This window comes from Phyllobates terribilis, unplaced genomic scaffold, assembly GCF_046119375.1.
Source record: "Phyllobates terribilis strain yellow unplaced genomic scaffold, ASM4611937v1 Scaffold_2__4_contigs__length_985480577, whole genome shotgun sequence".
Taxonomy (NCBI): Eukaryota; Metazoa; Chordata; class Amphibia; order Anura; family Dendrobatidae; genus Phyllobates; species Phyllobates terribilis.
In genome coordinates, this window is record NW_027362762.1 from 695,910,151 (window position 1) to 695,932,788 (window position 22,638).

At 38.3% G+C, this 22,638-nt stretch overlaps 1 protein-coding gene across 3 annotated transcripts in view; it reads right to left on the reverse strand.

The window, feature by feature from the left end:
* NGF (nerve growth factor) overlaps positions 1-18,055 on the reverse strand; it is a 135,762-nt gene extending 117,707 nt beyond the window's left edge. Inside the window, exon 1 of one of the 3 annotated variants that reach the window (XM_073670700.1) lies at positions 17,605-18,055. In XM_073670700.1, the coding sequence (XP_073526801.1) occupies positions 17,605-17,737 (133 nt within the window). In that variant the 5' untranslated portion in view covers positions 17,738-18,055. Of the gene's footprint in view, positions 1-4,202; positions 4,324-14,205; positions 14,509-17,604 lie in introns of those variants that run through there. The other 2 variants (XM_073670701.1, XM_073670702.1) reach the window with 2 other exon arrangements.
* Positions 18,056-22,638: the final 4,583 nt, after the last annotated feature.

The following is a 22,638-nucleotide window of genomic DNA, read 5'->3' on the forward strand; positions in this document are numbered from 1 at the left end:
ATATATATTTTAGGCTACAGCAGGAAAGAATATTGAGATCACAAATATTCTACTTATGCAACTTGACATGAAATATGTAGTCATTTTATATCCAAAAACGCTTTCCCAAAATACCGTATATGAATATGTGCAGCAGTTTCTGGGTGTCTCCTAAATACGGTACACTCAGCCACTGACAAAGATTTTACTTTCACTGGCGTAGAACTAACCTTCGTCATTGTAAAGAGACGGAGGCCGTAAGATTCAATTGTCAAGTTATAGAATAGTAAAATAATTGTTTTGTGTGGTTGATAACCAATTTGCTGTAACCACAATGGGACAATTAAAGTAGCTTATTGCTGTGATGAAATCCCCAAAATGACGCATGAAACCGCTGACACTGCCCCGAGGTGGAAGCATTATACAGTAGAATCACTTTTATAAAGCCATTAATCACCATAATACATTAGTGTTACAGTAGGGTGATGGGTCTGCATTCACTGGAATAAATAGGAGTTTATTCATGTTCTCACGCACTAAAGTGATTTTCAACATTATAGAGGAACAGTCACTTGTCATAAATATGTCTCTTTTACCTGGTGTAAATGCCACAGATTTTTTTAAAATCTGACTACTTCTGTCCCTACATTTCTCCATTTCTGATATTCTTTCCAATGTATGTAAATCTATTCTTGTTAGCCAAATGAATGTGATCCTCAACTCCTCCTCTGTGAGTCCACTTGAGGACCATGACCAGCCGGTTAAAAAGACTAGATTTATTTTTAGGGAAGAAGTGTCATATCTCTGAAACAGATTGGTGTGGGAATAAAAGAAAAAAGAAAAAGCATGGCAGAATTTACACAAAGTGTGAAAGTTACATTGGCAAGTTACAGATCCTCTTTAAACGTTACATATGGCAAGTGACAAGTTACATATAGCAAGTGACTGATCCTCTTTAAAAGAGTTTAAACTTATCATTTATCTATAGGAAAGGTGATAGCAATCGGTGAGGTGGTCATGCATTCAAACAATGAATGTTTTGATCAGGAAAAACCCCTTTAAAGCAGAACTCCAAACTTTCTATTACTGTGGCTCATCTTTTCCCTGCAGATTTCATTGCTTAGAATTATTCCATCATTGGAGTAAAAAGAATCAGGATTGCAGTGTAAAAGCATAATGAAGGTAAAGAACCACACCTTGAGCCATGGAAGAGGCAGGAGATGTATTTTATACCATCATAGACTACCTTTGCAATTTAATGACCAGACAGCTAAAAGCAGCAAACATTGAAGAATTAAAAAACTCATACATATTTTTTGATACTAACTTTTAAATTATAATTAAATTATAATAGAGATACTCATTGAAATTGTATTAATACATGTTTGGAAAATGAAATATATTAAAGTCAAAGGGCAAAATAGTGCTTGTAGTATTGAGAGAATAACAAACATTCTAGGCTATCAGGAAAGTTAAAAAAAAAACAAAAAAAAACATTGTGCCCATTTTACAGCTATTAAACAATCCAAAGATCCAAGATACCAGTTAGTATCCTTCAAAAACATTTTATTGGCACCACTGTACACATAAAAAAACTGGCATGTGACGTTTCGGCGACACAGGGCTTTTTTCAAGCCAAAAACAAGGTGTACATTGTACAATGTTTTTGGCTTGAAAAAGACCCTGTGTGGTCAAAAACGTTGCATGTCCATTTTTTTGTGTGTTCACTGGTGCCAATAAAACTTTTTCGAAGGATACTACCCTGTGCCTTGGATCCTTGGATTGTTCACAGTTTTACAACCTAGTGGAGGGCTGTACTGAGTCTGCACGAGACACATAGTGTTGCCCGGGATATACCTTTTAAACATTTTACGGCTAGTAACAGTCCCATTTATAAGAGGAACAACATCCTGACCCTTTTGTGGTTCTCACTCACCAGACTTAAATCACCAGTTCAACAGAAATATGGTGTGAAATTTTGGCTATTTGATATAGGATTTTGCCTCCTGCTTGATAAAGAAGTTTTATTTTCATCGTATGGTATTGATTCGCTTATCAGGTTACTATGTTATTATATTATTTATGATGAAGCTCTGCCCAAAATTATTAAATTAAAAATTACATTCAGACCTTAGATTAGCCTTTTGAAGTATATAAGGCATTCTGATATACAGACAATGTAGTATTACTGTAGATTAAATAGCTTAATTTGGCAAGAACTTACTGTACATAACTAATGCCAACTTTGCCACTGATCTGTTAGTGTCAGTCACCATCACAAACTTTTTTTGAGATCTAAGTATTGTGTTCTGCATTTAGCCCATACATAATGATATATGTTATAATACAAAGGCCATAGCCCTTTGGAATCCTTGTACAAAGCTGATAAAAAAAATGACTCAGCGTTTCTGTTACTACTTATCTACAGATGACCAGTCCATGACATGTCAATGAGGATGATGGGGAATATAACTACATAGCTTTATCTTGCTTCTTTGCAGAGCCCTGCAGCATATACTGTAGCTGACATATACACACACACACACACACAGCTGCCAACATTTCTGATATCTGAAGTGGGACACTTAAGGACAGCATGGAAAAAATAGTTAACTTTAACTATGGAAATGTCTAGATTTTCGAAAGAAATAATCCACCTCCTTATGGTTATATATTATTAAGATTAGCCTTCCAATGTACTTCGTAGATATACTGCACGTTACTTAGGCATGTAAAGTGTTGGTTTTTAGGTATAGAACTATCAAAAAAGTCCATCTGATCTTTTATTTCGGATGTTGTAACAATGCAATTGCCAATATTCTGAGTTATGTATACAACTATTCACCAGCAATAAGGAGAGATCTCAATAAAATGTAAAAATACAATACTTCTCCATACAATAAGAAGCCCACATAATGCAGGACATACACATCTACCATATATATTTCCCCTTTGGTTACTTTAGATACTAAAAGTGTAGCGTGGTAGAAGAATGGCTAATCATTACTATCTTAAGGCTGGCTGTAGACAAGCGTATGAGAAATCGTTCACGTTTCATTCAAAAAATTGTTTTCTAATTTTCATACGTGTGCCATTAATGTATCTGTTTTTACGTCCGTGTGCAATTCATTTTCATAAATCTACACTAAAAAATGTACATGATCAAAAACAGTTTTCTAGATTGATAAAAGAAATGTATCTGCAAAACTCAGATGCCACTCGGATGTTTTTTGTGGATATGTTTTTTTTTAAACACCAATAGACTTAAAAGATAAGTCTCATCCAAGACTCCAAAGACTGAAAAAGAAATTGTTCATCTGAACAGTACTATTGAATAACATGGGTCACTGTGCTGTCCGTGGGATATCTGATTAAAAGTTGAACAGAACATGTCCGATTTATACGCTGGTCAGCATGAGCCCTAAACCTGTGGGAGGCTGTAGAGGGGCCCAAGTCATGGTTGTGCCTAAAATCGGCTTTATGGAGACAAGAGAGTAGCAGTAGTTTTGATCTAGTGGGTTCAGTTGGGTGATGCTCAAGACTCAAGGGGTTCATCTTTAAGGATGGAGTGGTGTGAAAAAGACTATTGAGAACGAGGCCTGGGCAGAAAGGGGTAAAACCCTTGAAACAGGACAAGGAAATGAAGGGGTAGAACTCTGCAGAGGAGTAGCACTCTTGAGAATAGGGCATATGGCAGAGAGACATCCACAGTATCTGGTATTTAGTTGAAGATGGATTGACAGTTCAGGCTGGTGTTAAGTTATACAGTCCTTTGGTGTGAGATCCGTGCAATGAAAAGGAATCCCTCAGATAGAAGGTTAGTGTACAGTTCATTCAAATTAATATTCTGTTAAGTTTGGTTTTGCAACATTAAGCTATTGTACCATCTTATAGTACCAGTAAGTTGCCATGCTTGAATATTGTAACCAATAAGTGTATTGTTCCACTAAATAGATTTTTTGGTGGTACTGTATGTACATTGTGCAGTAAAGTTGAACTGTTTGAACTTCATTCGGTCAGTAACAGCCTTGTAGACTGAATTACGTTCACTCCAAAGAACCCTACAGATGGCATCTCCTAATAACTTTAAGCCACAGATGACACTTAATTCTCTATTTAAATGACCATTACTATTCAAATGGTTGCAACAATATTTTTCCAGTGGGTTAATGCATAATTAACATGTTTTTTAAACTGGACATTTCATTAATATCAACACATACCATCTTTTGGGTGGCATCTGCAAATTACCCGAGATATCTTCTCTGATAAGGAATATGTGCTGTTGGATATTTTTCTGGTAATTTGTATTACCTCTGACAGAAGTAGTGGTGTCTGGTTCCCCCTTCTTTTTACATAGACATTAACATGCATGTTAGGAAAAGCAAAAAAAAAAAAATCAGGAATGAAGGCAAATATCTATGGATATCTTCTCAAACACACATACAGAGGTTGTAGGATCTACTTGTCTACTACCTGCATTTATATTCTGCAGCACAGATGCTGTGCCGATGTTAGATGCATGAAGAGAAGTTAAATCTTTTATTGCCAGTGTGTGCCACAGACCATAAATTGGATCCATGAATGTTGAGAAACCCCCTGATCTACTAATGTTAATACTTGGTGTATTATCAATAATAGTACTAATGTTTATCTTATTATAGCTCTGGAATTAACCTTTCTGGATTACAAGTGGAGTTTTTTTATATGCCCCAAAAAAGTTGGAAATCTGGGTAAAAGAGGTAGAGAACAAGAATAAAATGATTTGGAAATCTCTTATGGAAATATTTTATTCACAGTGGAAATTAGAACACGTATCAGAAGGTAAAAGTTAGACATTTTTACATTTCATTTGAAAAAATTAACTAAATTAAAAATTATTGGTAGCAACACATCTCAAACAAGTTGGGACTGGGTCATGTCTGCCATTGTATAGCATCTACTATTCTTCTTACAACAATCTGTAAACATCTACTAAGTGAGGAGACCAATTGCTGGTGTTTTGGGAGAAGAATGTTGTCCCATTCTTGTCTGATGTAGGATTTTACCTGTTCATCAGTGCTAGGTCTTTGCTGGATTTTTTGTTTCATAATGCAACATGTTTTCTATTGATGAAAGATCTGGACTGCAGGTGGCCAGTATATCACCTAAACTCTTCTTCTGAGGAGCCATGCTGTTGTGATGGATGCAATATGTGGTTTAGCATTGTCTTACTAAAATATGCAAGGCCTTAACAGAAATAGATGTCTGGATGGGAGCATACAGTGAAGGAAATAATTATTTGATCTCTTGCTGTTTTTGTAAGTTTCCCCACTGACAAAGACATGAACAGTCTATAATTTTAAGGCTAGGTTAATTTTAATATTGAAAGATAGAATATTCCCCACAAAAAATCAAGAAAATCACATTGTATAAATTAGAAAAATGTATTTGCATTTTGCAGTGAGAAATAAGTATTTGATCCCTCTGGCAAACAACACTTAATACTTGGTGGCAAAACCCTTGTTGGCAAGCACAGCAGTCAGACATTTTATGTAGTTGAAGATGAGGGTTGCGCACATGTCAGGAGGAATTTTGGTCCACTCCTCTTTGCAGACCATCTTTAAATCATTAAGATTTTGAGGCTGTCACTTGGCAACTCGGAGCTTCAAGTCCCTCCATAAGTTTTCTATGGGATTAAGGTCTGGAGACTGGCTAGGCCATTCCATGACCTTAATGTGCTTTTCTTTGAGCCACCCCTTTGTTGCCTTGGCTGTATGTTTTGGGTCATTGTCTTGCTGGAAGACCCAGCCACGACCCATTTTTAATGTCCTGGCGGAGGGAAGGAGGTTGTCACTCAGGATTTTACGGTACATGGCTCCATACATTCTCCCATTGATGCAGTGAAGGAGTCCTGTGCCCTTAGCAGAGAAACACCCCCAAAACATAATGTTTCCACCTCCATGCTTGACAGTGTGAATGGTATTCTTTGGGTCATAGGCAGAATTGCTCTTCCTCCTAACACGGCGAGTTGAGCTAATGCCAAAGAGCTCAATTTTTGTCTCATCTGACCACAGCACCTTCTTCCAATAACTGACAGAATCATCCAGGTGTTCATTGGCAATCTTCAGATGGGCCTGTACATGAGCATGGGGACCTTGCAGGCACTGCAGGATTTTAAACCTTTAAGGCGTAATGTGTTACAAATGGTTTTCTTGGTGACTGTGGTCCCAGCTGCCTTAAGATCATTAACAAGTTCCCCCGTGTAGTTTTAGGCTGATCTCTCACCTTCCTCATGATCAAGGAGACCCCAAGAGGTGAGATTTTGCATGGTGCCCCAGATCGATGTCGTTTGACACTCATTTTGCATTTCTTCCATTTTCTTACTATTGCACCAACAGTTGTCTCCTTCTCACCCAGCATCTTACTTATGGTTTTGTAGCCCATTCCAGCTTTGTGCAGGACTATGATCTTGTCCCTGACATCCTTTGAAAGCTCTTTGGTCTTGCCCATGTTGTACAGGTTAGAGTCTGACTGATTAATTGAGTCTGTGGACAGGAGTCTTTTATACAGGTGACTATGTAAAACAGCTGTCTTTAATGCAGGTAACGAGTTGATTGAGAGTGTCTAACTGGTCTGTAGGAGCCAGAACTCATAATGGTTTGTAGGGGATCAAATACTTATTTCTCACTGCAAAATGCTAATACATTTATCTAATTTATACAATGTGATTTTCTTGATTTTTTGGGGATATTATATCTCTCAATGTTAAAATTAACTTACCCTTAAAATTATAGACTGTTCATGTTTTTGTCAGTGGGTAAACTTATAATAACAGCAAGGGATCAAATAATTATATCCTTCACTGTAGGTTATTCTAAAACCACTATATAATGCTCAGCATTGATAGTGTCTTTCAAACTACGAAAGTTGTCCATATCATTGGCACTAATGCAACCCGTTACAATCAGAGATGAAACTGTTAACAAGCTGGATGGTCCCTCTTGAATTCGCAAGACACAGCGTCCATGGTTTCCATAAAGAATTAAAAATTTTGATTTATCCGATCACAGAACAATTTTCCATTTTGCTGCAGGTCATTTTAAATAAGTTTTAGCCCAGAGAAGATGGCAGTGTTTCTGGATTGGGTGATATATGGCTTCCTTTGCATGATAGAGCTTTAACTTGCATTTGTGGCTTGCATGGAGAGCTGTGTTCACAGAATGATTTCTGGAAGTATTCCTGAGCCGGGGCATTGATGTTCATGATCACATAAGGCAGTGCTAGGTCACTAGCATTTAATATTGACTGTCGGCCTTGACCCTTGTGTACATGGATTTCACAAGAATCTGAATATTTTTAGGATATTATGAACTATAAATGGTGTGATATCCCAAGTCTTTGCAATTTTATATTGTAGAACATATTTACTAAAATTGTTTCAAAATTTGTAAACGCAGTTGTTCACAGATTTTTGAACCTCTGACCATCTTTGCTTCTGAGTGATTCTGCCTCTCTAAAATGTTCTTTTTATACATATTATTGACTTGCAATAGATGAAAATTGACCCTCCAGCTGTTTTTCCAATAGCACCACTTACTTTTCCAGCCTTTGGTTAACCCTGTCCAAACTTTTTTAAGATGTGTTGCTCCCATTAATTTCTAAATTAGTGATTTTTTTCAAATTAATTGGAAAAATGTCCTCTAACTTTTGATATATATTCTATGTTCTGTTGTGAATAAAATATGGCACTCAGATATCCAAATCATGGCATTCTTGTTTTCTTTACATTTTACACAACAAGCCAACTTTTTTGGAATTGGCGTTGAAAATTAGGCTTTAATATATATATATATATATATATATGTATATATATATATATATATCTCACATGGAGACATAATGAGGATGTACTGTACGCAGTAAGGAATTTCCACTTCATCGTTATTTTAAATAATGTGACTTGATTGTAAACAAATAAAATTCATTTAAAATATTCCATGATTTGTGGATTCAAGAGAATTTTGGGGATATATTTTGCATAAACACAGTACGACGGGGCAAATCAGTGACCATTTTGCTGGATGCATATGGCACAGAACAGTGGCAAACACACAAAAAAAATTCTTGTTCATGAACAGTGTATAGGCCTGTGGTAGTCCAATAGTTCTGGCTATAACAGAAGCTACTTGCTGCTTTGGAGGTAGATGTGGCCCCCTTATCTCTTGATTACCATGTGGCTGTACAATTGCTATGTCTACCCCTGGCCGAAAAAAGGTTTAAGCAAACCTTCTCTGTAATCACAGTGGGGGCAAAATATCATACTTTTGGGGGTACTTTTCTGCAAAGGGGACAGGGCAACTGCACCATATTGAAGGAAGGATGGGGTCATGTATAGTGAGATTTTGGCCAACAACCTCTTTCCTTCTATAAGAGCATTGGGTCAAGGCTGGGTCTTCCAGCATGACAATAACCCAAAACACACAGCCAGGGCAACTAAGGAGTGGCTCCATAAGAAGCATTTCAAGGTTCTGGAGAGGCCTAGCCAGTCTCCAGACCTGAACCCAATAGAAATTTTTTGGAGGGAGCTGAAACTCAATATTGCCCGGTGACATCTGTATGGAGAGTGGGCCAAAATCCCTGCTGCAGTGGGTGCAATCTAGATCAAGAACTACAGGAAACATCTGACCTCTAATTGCAAACAAAGGTTTCTGTACCAAATATTAAGTTCTGTTTTTCTATTGTATCAAATATTTATTTCATGCAAATTAATTATGTAGAAATCATACAATGTGATTTTCTGGATATTTTTTTAAGATTCAGTCTCTCACAGTTGAAATGTATGTATGATAAAAATTACAGACCTCTCCATTCTTTGTAGGTGGGAAAACTTGCAAAATCGGCAGTGCATCAGATACTTTCCCACTGTATATATATATATATACAGTACAGACTAAAAGTTTGGACACACCTTCTCATTTAAAGATTTTTCTGTATTTTCATGACTTTGAAAATTGTAGATTCATACTGAAGGCATCAAAACTATGAATTAACACATGTGGAATTATATACTTAACAAAAAAGTGTGAGACAACTGAAATTATGTCTTATATTCTAGGTTCTTCAAAGTAGCCACCTTTTGCTTTGATGACTGCTTTGCACACTCTTGGCATTCTCTTGATGAGCTTCAAGAGGTAGTCACTGGAAATGGTTTTCACTTCACAGGTGTGCCCTGTCAGGTTTAATAAGTGGGATTTCTTGCCTTATGAATGGGGTTGGGACCATCAGTTGTGTTGTGCAGAAGTCTGGTGGATACACAGCTGATAGTCCTAATGAATAGACTGTAAGAATTTGTATTATGGAAAGTAAAAAGCAGCTAAGTAAAGAAAAACGAGTGGCCATCATTACTTTAAGAAATGAAGGTCAGTCAGTTCGAAAAATTGGGAAAACTTTGATAGTGTCCCCAAGTGCAGTTGCAAAAACCATCAAGCGCTACAAAGAAACTGGTTCACATGAGGACTGCCCCAGGAAAGGAAGACCAAGAGTCACCTCTGCTTCTGAGGATAAGTTTATCTGAGTCACCAGCCTCAGAAAGCGCAGGTTAACAACAGCTCAGATTAGAGACCAGGTTAATGCCACACAGAGTTCTAGCAGCAGACACATCTCTATAACAACTGTTAAGAGGAGACTTTGTGCATCAGGCCTTCATGGTAAAATAGCTGCTAGGAAACCACTGCTAAGGACAGGCAACAAGCAGAAGAGACTTGTTTGGGCTAAAGAACACAAGGAATGGACATTAGACCAGTGGAAATCTGTGCTTTGGTCTGATGAGTCCAAATTTGCAATCTTTGGTTACAACCACCGTGTCTTTGTGCGACGCAGAAAAGGTGAAACGATGGACTCTACATGCCTGGTTCCCACCGTGAAGCATGGAGGAGGAGGTGTGATGGTGTGGATGTGCTTTGCTGGTGACACTGTTGCGGATTTATTCAAAATTGAAGGCATACTGAACCAGCATGGCTACCACAGCATCTTGCAGCGGCATGCTATTCCATCCGGTTTGCGTTTAGTTGGACCATCATTTATTTTTCCACAGGACAATGATCCCAAACACACCTCCAGGCTGTGTAAGGGCTATTTGACCAAGAAGGAGAGTGATGGGGTGCTACGCCAGATGACCTGGCCTCCACAGTCACCAGACCTGAACCCAATCGAGATGGTTTGGGGTGAGCTGGACCGCAGAGTGAACGCAAAAGGGCCAACAAGTGCTAAGCATCTCTGGGAACTCCTTCAAGATTGTTGGAAGACCATTTCTGGTGACTACCTCTTGAAGTTCATCAAGAGAATGCCAAGAGTGTGCAAAGCAGTCATCAATGCAAAAGGTGGCTACTTTGAAGAACCTAGAATAGAAGACATATTTTCAGTTGTTTCACACTTTTTTGTTAAGTATATAATTCCACATATGTTAATTCATAGTTTTGATGCCTTTCAGTGTGAATGAACAATAGTCATGAAAATACAGAAAAATCTTTAAATGAGAAGGTGTGTCCAAACTTTTGGTCTGTACTGTATATATATATATATTTTTTTTTTTTTTAACTGGAGACCTCAAAACAAACAACTTTTTTTAATGGCAAACGGGCACATTCAACTCATAGGTTTCCTCACATAATGAACATCTTCTTTGTTCTCCAAATGGTAGTTGATGGACACATGCAACTCTATCAGCCGCCTACAAACGACGAACAGCCTTTTTCTATGTGCACAGATTTCAAATGGAGGCAGCTGATAGACAGATCTGACCCTTGCACCTCTGACAATAGGCATGTAGAGAACAGCAGAGCTGTGTGGTATGTCATGAAGGATCTACTAAAAAGTATAGTATTTTTGTATAGTCAGTGCCACAAAATTAGAACTCTAACACATTTGTGAAAATAAAAATAAAGTGGCCAACCCCTTTAGCATACAGATGTCAAATGGAGCCATAAAGAGGTTGTTTGCATAAAGCAGTTATTCACTTAATCTCCATAACAAACTACACAGCTCTCTTATTCTCAAAATGACATTTGATGGAGTAGCATATGACCAGACCTGCCCATCAGCCTCCTCCAGTTGAAAAATCCTACATATAGGAAGTCTGTTTTTAAATTGGAGGAAGATGATGGACAGGTCTTGTCTAATGGACCTCCTTTTACTGCCATTTTGAGAACAGGAGATCTGTGCTGTCTGCTAGGAAGGTTGTGCTTCAAAGTGCACGAGTAGAATATGTGATACTTAAAATAAAATGCCCACAATCATCTCCCAATACATTTTTTAAAGAATTGGGCACTTTATTTTTTATTTTAAATGCAAAAATAAAATATGATCTTGCAATGTTGCACACATTTTTGATAATTCTGCTGTGTGAACACAGCCCAAACATAAATCTTTTCAAGTATTTCTGTACATCAGATTGACAATATCAAATGGTTTTGTCCTAAAATAGCGGGCATTGCAGGAACACCTACATTTTTATAGAGAACCTGTTAGGAGATACATGTCCGAACCACGAACAGCATAAGCAAAGGCAGACTTCTTAGTTACCAATAGCTATGTTTTAGCCTGACAGACTGGGAAGATTCATACGAAATATCTTAAATACAACCAAGAACGGGTGGAAGTCATACAGCAGGCTCCCCATGACTACTTCATTCCCATCCCATCTTTATTCAGGGATCTCTCCTTGTTTGTGTTTAGAGAAACTGGTCATAAAGACAACACAGACAGGGAGAAGTTAGTGAGAAGTTGTCCACATGAGTCTCCTTGATCCCTGTTCATTTTTTATCTCTTTTCTCTAAAACTTTGCAACATTTTAAAGTAAACCATATCTAAAAGGTAACGTTTCTCCTTGTGGACATGTTAAGCTTCCCATAGGTGGCACTGGAGTTCTGGTTCTCTTCCTCTCTGAAGAGACAATTTGCATATTTTCCAGAGGAGCATTGCAGCTTAAAAGTCTCCTCACCTTGACATGCTTATCATGTCACTCTCCGCCAGGAGAAACGTTACCCCTTGGATACCGGTTAGCCGCTTCTCACCTAGCCAAACCATATCTCACACTTTGCACTGAGAAGGGGCAGTATCCCGAAACGAAGTGTCTGCAAATTGAGATTTTGTTTTTTCCTATTATCCTAAGTCATTTGACAAGGCTCGTTAAAGGGTCTATATTGACTTTTAGGATTGCTGCTTCCTATAGGTGGCACTAGAGTTCTAGTTCTCCTCCTCTCTAAGAGACAATTTGCAAAGTAGACCATAGAGGTTTGCATTGAGTGAGCTTGCTCCATTGGCTTTCACTTTGGCTTCATACAGTATCTACTCATTGCAAACATTATCCACGTATCCACTGACCAACATTTATGTGTGGTTGCGCCAGAAATCTAGCGTATGCCTTGCAATTGGCAAAAATAAAATTTAGACAAATATATTATTGATTTGTGCCAAAAGAACAAATGTGTGTACCTCAGTGGTACTTTTCTAAAGTTTCTAGGAAAAAGGGGTGCAGTTTTAAAGAGTCTAAAATGCACAAATTAATGACCTAAAGAAATCTAACGTAGATTTTGCTAGCATGCTAGATGCACTGAATATCACACAATGTGCGCCACTGTATTCTTACAGTTTTAAATGTAAACAGTGTCCCATATTTATTAAACTCTTTACACCAATTTTGGGCATTAACTAAACCCTCACAAGTGAAATTTGAATAAAATTTAAATTTTTTTGCTCAATGCATCAAAAGATGAAAAAGCGAGCACTGAGTAGGAGTTATGACCAACAGCTTTGATGCCTCGATCACAGGAGTGCATAACACGGTCGAGTGCTATCCAATGTTTTGTCGGATGGCAGTCGGCCCAGTGTTATACTATGAGACAGTGCAGATCTGTGATTTTCTTCCCATGCCGATACGGCATGAAAAATAATCTGAGTGCATCCGATAATTGGATCATGCGCATCCATACAAGTCTATGGGTGCGTGTGAAATATCGGACTGCACTCGGATGTCATCCAAGTGCAGACCGATTACCGCAGATGCATATTTTCTCCATTCTGAGTTCTCAGTGTTCTCTGCACCACTGCTGCGATTCTCTCATGCAAGAGAATCGGATCACATGAAGGTGGCACTCAAATCAAAGTCTGATAGAGTTTGAACCAAGTGTCATTAGCATAATCGTCCCAATTCTCTTGCATGAGAGAATCTATGCTAGTGTAACCCCAGCCTTAGGCAAATTAATTACGTTTTATCCCATAAATTGTCACTAATTTGGCTGCAAATCTGTACCAGTTTATGAGAGGTTCAAATTTTATTTTTGGATTTTAGAACAGCCTAAAACTGCGTCAAAAATTTGGTGCAATTTACTCCAATTTTCCTTTTTTTGTAGACTAGTGTATAAAATGCCATTCTTGATAAATCTGCCAGCAGTATATGTATTCCAATTGTAAAAGTGATGGAGACATTAACTAGGAAATGAGGAAATTGAGTGACATAGATTCAAAGGAAAATGACATGAGTGGATTTAGATCATACACACACAGGATGTGTCCTAACCTTGGTTGCAAGTTTAAAAATCGATACACAGCATAAAATCAATTGCAACTAAATTAAATGCTCGGACTAGTCAATATTCAGCTTCAAAGTTCAATGTGCACTATGGTCGAACTGCTGTATCCCTAACAAGACTTTTTTTTTAATTTTGCTTCATATTGAAACTCCATTTTAAAAATGTGAATTTTGTTCTTGGAAAAATGTTACATTTGAATCATGGCAAAAAAGTATTAGGAAACCCTAACGGCCATTGTCCATTGAAAGCCAAGTCTCTTACTGTTTTTCAATGCAATTTCGTTAGACTATCACCTACCACGTGGAGTGGTCTTGTTTGATGGAAAAATATGATCACAAAATGGCATATAGGAAAGGCATAGAAATATAGGTGCTCTGAAAATATCAGTGATAGTTGAATATATGGACAGTGTGTGCAGCTGTATAGAGTTAATAATGAAAGGTTAATGTAAGTTTTTGAGCGCAAGCTACTGATTGCCATGATCTACAATGCAGCTACATAGGTTATAAATGATGGTTAAAGGTTCTACTCCTTGGTGCCTACAGAGTGTATGAAAAGGTGTGATATGATGGAGCTAGAATTCACCTAAAGCCTGGGGTCATTCACGGATACTAATGGAAACAGAACATTTTTAGGAACAGTTATGTACACCTACCAGAAGTAAGCACAGATCCATAGGTTATAATGGTCCACTTTATGTTTGCTTGTAACGTAAAGAGTTTCCATAATCCACTTAATTCAATCAGTAATCACAATCTTCTGTTGAGAATCTTTTCTTGAATCTTCTCCAGTTAAAAAAAAAGAAACTTTAAAAATATAGATGCCTGATTTTGCAGACATCCAGGGTTGTTTTCTAGATGAATGTTACCAGACATTAGAGTCCTTCAGAGACTGAGCAGCAGACTCCATTGGCGATATTGAATATATCCTCTCATGGGTTCTCCCATCATCCTATGTAACTGCTACTGGAGGAGGTAATGTCTGAAGGGCTGGGTTTCATTAAGATTTCACCTCTTAAGATTTAAGGCTAGAAAAAAAGGAGGGTACATTGGGCACATTCAAAGGCCTACACATCTGATGCTTTGGGGGTAGCATTGATTAAGCAACAATTATTCGGAAGAAGTGTTATATTTTATGACTTTGCTCTGTGGCAATATGACCAAACCATTTTATCTTGCTTTGCGAATGAAAATACCAAGTTTAATGCAATAGCAAATGAAAACTACAATTGAATACAATCATTTATACCAATTTATGATCCACCATTGATTTTGGCAGAGTTTGATGCTATTCGGGAGCACACAGTGCCACCAAAGCATCCAATGGATCCTTTTTAAAATGAATATACAAGTCTAAACTGTAGAGCATTTTTCTCTAATGGTCATTGCTGTCTATGTATAATTATTTTATGTTTTTATTATAAGCAGAATTTATTTTTACATTAACATAGGAAAAAGCCTCCTTGTTTTGCTCCTGGTGACCATTTGTAAAAATCAACACGACAAAGTAAAGAGTTTCCAACATAATTTATTCAGAATCTGGAATTATTTAAATCTATTTAATGAATAGATATTTTAGACAAATTTTTTTTTCCCCAAAAAAATATATTTCTATGGAATATGGCGTTCAGATAGTGAATTGTAAGGAGCTTATAGAAGCTGAAAGAGTTGTACATATAATCCAAAATTGAATCAGAAAATTACATGAGACTATTGAAGATATTAATATGTCGTACATTAAAGTTTTAAAGGTTAGGGAATCAGAGACAATCAGATTTCTACATTTGATAATCCCTTAACACATCTGTATCCAGCAGATAATCCAGACATGACCCCTTCATTTTATGGGCTACAGCTGAAACTACAGAAAAAAAGGAGGTGGTAAACAAGTTTAAACAGTAAGAACATTGATTATGGGCTGTAGTTTCCTGAAGTCAGGAAGACATCTATTTTTTTCCCTTTTTTAGACAGGAACTAGCCAAGTATGCTCCAAGGTATTTCTAACTGCTTCTGGATACAAGGTGATTAATCCCAAAGGCCAAATCCACTCATGCCTAAACACAGGCGTCTCTTCAAAGCCTAAAACTGAACTGTTCTATTTAAAAGCATATTTTCTAATACATTTAAGATGCATGCTATACCTTCAGCACTTTAGAAGTATCACCATAACACATCAATATACAAATGTGACAGCATCTCTACGTTATAGCAGTCTGCTCCAACCAATGCATTGCTCTTTATAATCACTATCATATGTCAGCTTTAACAATACTGTCATAAATGCATAATGTTCACCAGATCACCCAACCAACTTTTTTTTCTATAGGTTCATTTAACCTCTCTCATCTTTCCTTCCTGATCTTGTACTATTCCTGGCAAAGACAGGGTTAATAACTATTGGCAAGGTATACAGGGTTAGTATGGGAACAATCCAATCCCCCAAGCTGTCTCTGTCTGCAACAGATTCATATAAAAAAAATGAAAAGGACGCAGTGATATGTGCCTTTGGCATCAACAGAAGAGCTATTTGCAGGCATGTGTTGTATACAATAGGCACACTTGCAGAGCAGACTACTACAGCACACATCTCTTACTACAGAAATAGGCTCCTGACTGCCACATATTTATTTTATACTCTCCTTTTGTTTCATTAAGCACATATTCTGTGATATAAAAAAATAAAATATTCAGATTAAGAAAAAAAAAGAAACTACGCCCCTATATTACGCTAATCTCCTTCCCCAATAGCCTGTCGATTGTAAGCCCTTGAGGTCAGGGTCTCCTACTTTGTACCAGTCTGTCACTGTTCTTATGTATCTTGTATGTAAACCCTCTTCACATGCCCAGAGCCATGGAACTAATAATGCTTTAAAAATAAATATTAATAATAATGGATTCACTGCAATTTATTCATGTATGAAACTCAAGAACGCAAGTAAAGGACACCAGCAAAAGCTATTCTAGAATTGTTTTTTTGCCTTCACCATTGCATCCTAAAACCAGAATTACAAGTTGCTATTTGCCAAATGTGTGCACGTTACATGTTGATATGATTATATAGTAAAGGAACAGCATTACCCAGTTCTTGGTGTGTAGACTAAAGCTGGCAGACTTTACTTTGACTAATACTCCACGAGGTTTAACTTAATGCGCTTTAATGCGTGAAAACACCCAATATTTATCCCGTAAAGAAGTTACTTTTCGATCCACCAGCTTTGCAGGCAGAACACTGGCAACCAAAGAAGATTAGGGAAGAGTAGGAACCACTTAATAGCCTGCGCTTCTTAACTCTTGAGGGAGTTGTGATGCACATGACTACTCTTTGATCTGTGCCTTTAAAATCATCTAGTTCATTATAATATATACATATATATAATAATAATTATTATATATATGCACTTAACGCAGAGTTAAAAACCCAGAAATACTGCATTTTACACCAGAGACAGCGAACCTGCACCACACCTTCTTATTCATGGGACAGTTCGTACAACGTAAGCAACAGGCAGCTACCTACAATGTAAAAGACGATATCAGAAGGATCAATGTATAAAAGGTGAAAGAACACCTGCTGCGAGACTAAACACGTTCTTACGGCGTCTTATCATTTATAGGTTATTTCCCTTCCTATCAAAAGTAACTGGTAACACACATACAGCAGAGATGGGTTTGTTATTTGTTGCACTCAACTTGTGCTACCTGGTAACCCCAAGAGCTATGGTACTTTGGATGATACAGAGTTAAATGACAAGTACAGCTTTATCAGTACATGCAAGGAAAACCATATAGCTCTTCATAGAAAGGAATGCAGAAAATGTTCTAATATAGGATTTCTAGAGACTTAGAACCCCCCCCCAAAAAAAAATTAAAAAAATAAAAGCTTTAGGTTTAGGGGTGTCTGATCCTGACTTAAAACAGAGAGCAAGTGATGAAGTCAGGCTGAGAATCAGTGCAGAATTGTAAAGTAAGGGGTAGACTTTAGTACTTCTCTTAGAAAAGTTTATGTAATAAGTCATTTAGTAGCAAGAGGCTGGAGCATGCAGGTTAATCCTCACCTGTGCTTGGGTAGATCTGACTGTCACAATGTGCTGAAATCCTGGATGATCCAGTTGTTTCGTAGCCTCTCGCAGCCCAGTCCACAAAGTGCTTGGAAACCCAGCTGAGCCATTCACATGTCTGTCCTCTCATTCACTGGTTTCAGGAGTTGTGAGCTGGAGATCTAAGGCTGACTCATAAGGCAGGACTATTCTTCAAGGTCCTAGTGCCTTTCTGACATAAACCAGGTGTGTTTCACATTCTTCCCTTCTATTCCTCTCTGTTCAGCCAGTTGCAGGAATACTCCAAATTGAATTTAGCAAATATATACGGAATGGAAATAGAAGTGAAACGCAGGAGGTTTTGCGCATAAACATTCAGCTCTCGGACGCATCCTCTTCTTGTCTGCAGAAGAACAGCTGATAATAACCCCCTATAGTGATTGTGGAGTTTAAACCGGGATTACGTCTGAACCTATCAGCTTCATCCCAGCAGTGGTGCTTTCAAATAATCGCTAGTCACAATGGCTTAACCCTTCCGCTCCTGAGGGGGCTTATCAAGAATAATCCAACAACGATGAAATAAGTATTCCTGAATGAATTTCTGCTGATACGTCAGAGAAGAAAAATGTCTTTAAGGCTTTTAAAAAAATGATTTACTCTTGGTCAGAAAATCTGTAAATAAAGTAACGAAGTTCCAATTTTTCTGCCTATATTCAAAACATTACAGAGACACGTTTTATATTCCGCCATGATATTTTTTTGGATATGATTCATAATTTATTGAGTTTCACTTTTCAGTACATTTGGATTATTAACACAATTGACACTTATAATATATATTAAACGAAGGTACTTATATCATCATGTGTTGGTTACTAATTGTTTATAATTAGTAGATTAGTTTCTACCTTATCTTATTTCTATTACTTTGGTCTTGTCTAAATCGGACGTCAATTTTTCTCATAATTATTATAGTCTATGGGGCTGTTTACATGTCCGTGTATTTTTGCAACCCGAGTTGTACACACAAAATCGCCATGTCCGATTATTATCTGATTCTTGTACCAAACTCACCAATGCAAGTCTATGGGTCCGAGAAAAAAAATCAGACAGCACTCAGATGCCATCCGTGTGCTGTCCATTTTTCACAGACTGATAGGAGAAAATCTGATTGAACTCTAAACAAACGCTGATGAGATAAAGTGACACTATGACCAAACTCTGATGACACTGATCAAAAACATTAATGAAACTCAAAGGGTTGATTGTGACTTGTAGGATTGCTGCTTCCAATAGGTAGCGCTATAGAGTTAAAGTCCTCTTTTTCTCTGAAGAGGCAATTTGCATATTAAATTTCCCAGAGGAGCATTGCACAGCCAATAAGCCTCCTTACCTTGGCATGCCAGAGCCGGTATGTGACTCTCCACAAGGAGAAACGCTACCCCTTAGACCTCAGTCCAGAGCCTCTCACCTAGCCGAATCAGTTCTCATACTTTGCACTGATGAGGGCCAACAGCCCGAAACACTGTGTCTGCAAATTGAGATTCTGATTTGGCTTTTATCCTATGTCATATTGCACGACTCGTTAAAGGGTTGATTGTGACGTGTAGGATTGCTACTTTCAATATGTGGCGCTATAGAGTTCAAGTCCTCTTTTTCTCTGAAGAGGCAGTTTGCATACAGACCTTTTTTTTGTGTTCAAGAAAAATCACTGAATGAGCTCTGTTTTTTTCTAGTATTTTAACTTCATTATAGGGAACCTGTAATCAGAAAAAACGCTAATAACTTGCAGATATGGGGTTAATTTGCAGGTCAATAGCATTACTAACTTGACTGGTGCTCACACATAGCCACATGCTGTAGGGAGAAAATGAACTTTATTCCTCCCGGCAGCATTCGGGTTTCAGTAAAGGTGGCGGAGCCGGTGCTGATTCTGTGTATACTCAGAGAGGTGACTGAACCAACGCCAGTGCTGGTTCAGTGTATACTCAGAGCGGTGACTGAACCAACGCTGGTGCCGGCCCCGTGACTGAAATCAGAACGCTGCTGGAGAGAATAAAGTTAATTTTCTCCCCAGTGTTCGGCTATATTAGTGTTTCCCAAACCCCATCCTCACGGCCCCCCACAGGTCATGTTTTCAGGATCTCATTAGTACAGCACAGGTGAGAAAATTCCTGATGCCTTGATGATACTTCAATCACCTGTGTAATACTAAGGAGATCCTGAAAACATGACCTGTGGGGGGCCGTGAGGGTGGGGTTTGGGAAACACTGGGCTATATGTTGGCACCGGGCAAGTTAGTAATGCTATTAACCTGCAGGTTAATATTTTTCTGGTGACAAGTTCCCTTTAAAGATACTCTGACAGCTGATACATGCTACTGAAAGTACAAGCATCATGAAAAACACACTGGCTCTATCATTTCAGCCAGGTATGCTTTACTCTGAAATGCTGCAGCATTTCAAAGAAAAACATACATTTAAAGGCTTTTTCACATGACTATATTTTCAGACTGAGTGCTGTCCATGGATAAAACAGATAACACTCGGTTCAATGTTATTCAACTTAGCTGTTCAGGTAACCCTTTTTCACACAAACCGAATGTCCACGTATAAAAAATTGTAGCATTCAGTAGTCTCAGCGTTTCATTGTAAATCACAACTAGCAGAAATATACCAGGCATCCATTTGTCTTTAAAGGGAACCTGTCACTACAAAAAGCACTATTAACCTGTAGATATGTTTTTAATCTGCAGGTTAATAGTGTTACTAACCTGCCCGGCGCCTGCACGTAGCACATGCTGCAGGGGAGTGGGAGAAAATGAACTTTATTTTCCCCCGCAGCATTTGGTTTCAGTCACGGAGGCGATGGCGGCGCTGGTTCAGTCACTGCTCTAAAAATGCAGTGCAGCGGCAGTAACCGCGCACTTACTGGTAGCCGGCCCAAATGCAGATGCAGTGTCAGTCAGGGCTGGGGGCTCAGTTACAGCCGCCGCTCTGTATTCTCAGAGCGGTGATTGAACCCACGACGCCCCCTTGACTGAAACCGAATGCTACCAGGGAAAATAAAGTTAATTTTCTCCCCACGGTGATCGGCTACGTGGTTAGTGATGCTATTAATATGCAGATTAAGCACATATCTGTAGGTTAATAGCATTTTTGCTGGTGACAGGTTCCCTTTAAATGTAACATGAATTTTTTTGGTGTTTTTAAGGTCCTATAGAGAAGCTTATAGAAAAATTCCAAATTGTGCCATACCCAGAGTATGTAGTGTTTAAAGAAAAAAAAAACACAACTTTGCATTGTACTTTGTTTTGTATTTATACTGAATTAAAAAAAAATTGGCCACAAAAAAGGCTTTAAAAAAGGCCTATCTTAACAGTTGGTGTGAATTTTTGAGCTAGCTGTAACAAATAATCTATGATACTATAATTAAATCAATGGCCGGGACACACAACTGTAGCAGAGGTAGTAAGATTTGTCTGTATTACCTCAGTAGGGGCAGATTCATGTACAATGTCTCACAGCAACCAATCACAGCACTGCTTTCATTTTTCAAGAACACTATAGAAAATGAACACTGTACTGTCATAGGTTGCTATGGGCAACCTTTACTGCATTACTATGAGCCACTTTTCATGAGTCTTGTTCACATAGTGACAATTTAAAATGTTTTGCTGTCATGTAATGTGCAAAATGTGTTGTCGTCAGTACTAGTAATGTGGAACTACAAGTGCCAGTAATTCTGTTTTGAGTTTAAAGGACATGGTTAAGGTCACATTCGCACGTTCAGTATATGGTGAGTATTTTACCTCAGTATTTGTAAGTCAAAATCAGGAATGTAACCACTTCTGCATTTTCCACCCACTCCTGGTTTTGGCTTACAAATGCTGTGGTAAAATACTGACCAAATACTGAACGTGTGAATGCGGCCCTAGGTCACTGCCCCACTATCAGTATTTGGTCAGTAATCGGTCAGTATTTTTCTCAGGAGTATGAGCCAAAACCAGATGAGGAAGAATCAGAGAAAAGGTATAACAGAAACAAGTCACCAATTCTGCATTTATCACCCACTCCTGGTTTTGTCTCCCACTCCTGAGAAAAAAATACTGACCAAATACTGATAGTGGGGCCGTGGACTTAAAGAAATTCTCACCTATACAAGGTGATCCCTATACAGGTGATAACTTGCTGGTCAGTGGGTGTCCTTGATGGGGAACTTTTTTCTCCTCGTTACAAAATGGCGCCACAGGTCAGACGCCCGACCGTTGCTCTGTTCATCACTATGGGTCTGCCGTAAAAAAAGCAGATTGCAGCCATATAAGAAATTAATGGAGTACAGTTAGGACACTGCTGCTGTATTCTAAGGCCACTTGCACAGTATTTGATGAGTTTTTTACCTCAAATACAGAAGTGGTGACATGTTTCTATTATACTTTTCCTCTGATTGTTCCACTCCTGGTTTGGGATTACAATACTGAGGCAAACAACTCACCAAATATTCAACGTGTGCATGTGGCCTTATGGGGATGAAATGTCCCCATTCTTCTGATCGGTGCAGGTCCCAGTGGTCAGACCTTCACTGATCAACATATTATCACGTATCTTCAACCCTTCTAACATTCCATAACTCAACAGCATGAGCACAATGTGAGTGTAACTGACATGGCATATATGGCACCCCCTTGGGCTCAGAGAGTGCAGGGATGGAAGCTAGGGATCAGTGACTTATCAAACAATCAATTATAGAACATGCTTGTTTTATGCTTCATTACAAATTAGATCCTGCTGTTGAAATCCTGGCAAACTGATCATGGCAGTGACCTTAGAAGATGCCTTTATTTTTAATCTTTTGCTAAAATATTATTTCTAAAAATTTCATTGATTGATTGTGACTCGCCCAGGGGGATATGGGGGACCCGGTACCCGGGCCTTTACCTTCTTGGGATGTCACGGCAGTCGGCTCCCGGGCCTGTACCCTGGGGTCACTCTTTTAAAGGGGGTCTGTTACGCGAAGGGATGAATAACAGTTTTGTCTCGTGACGCCACCTGT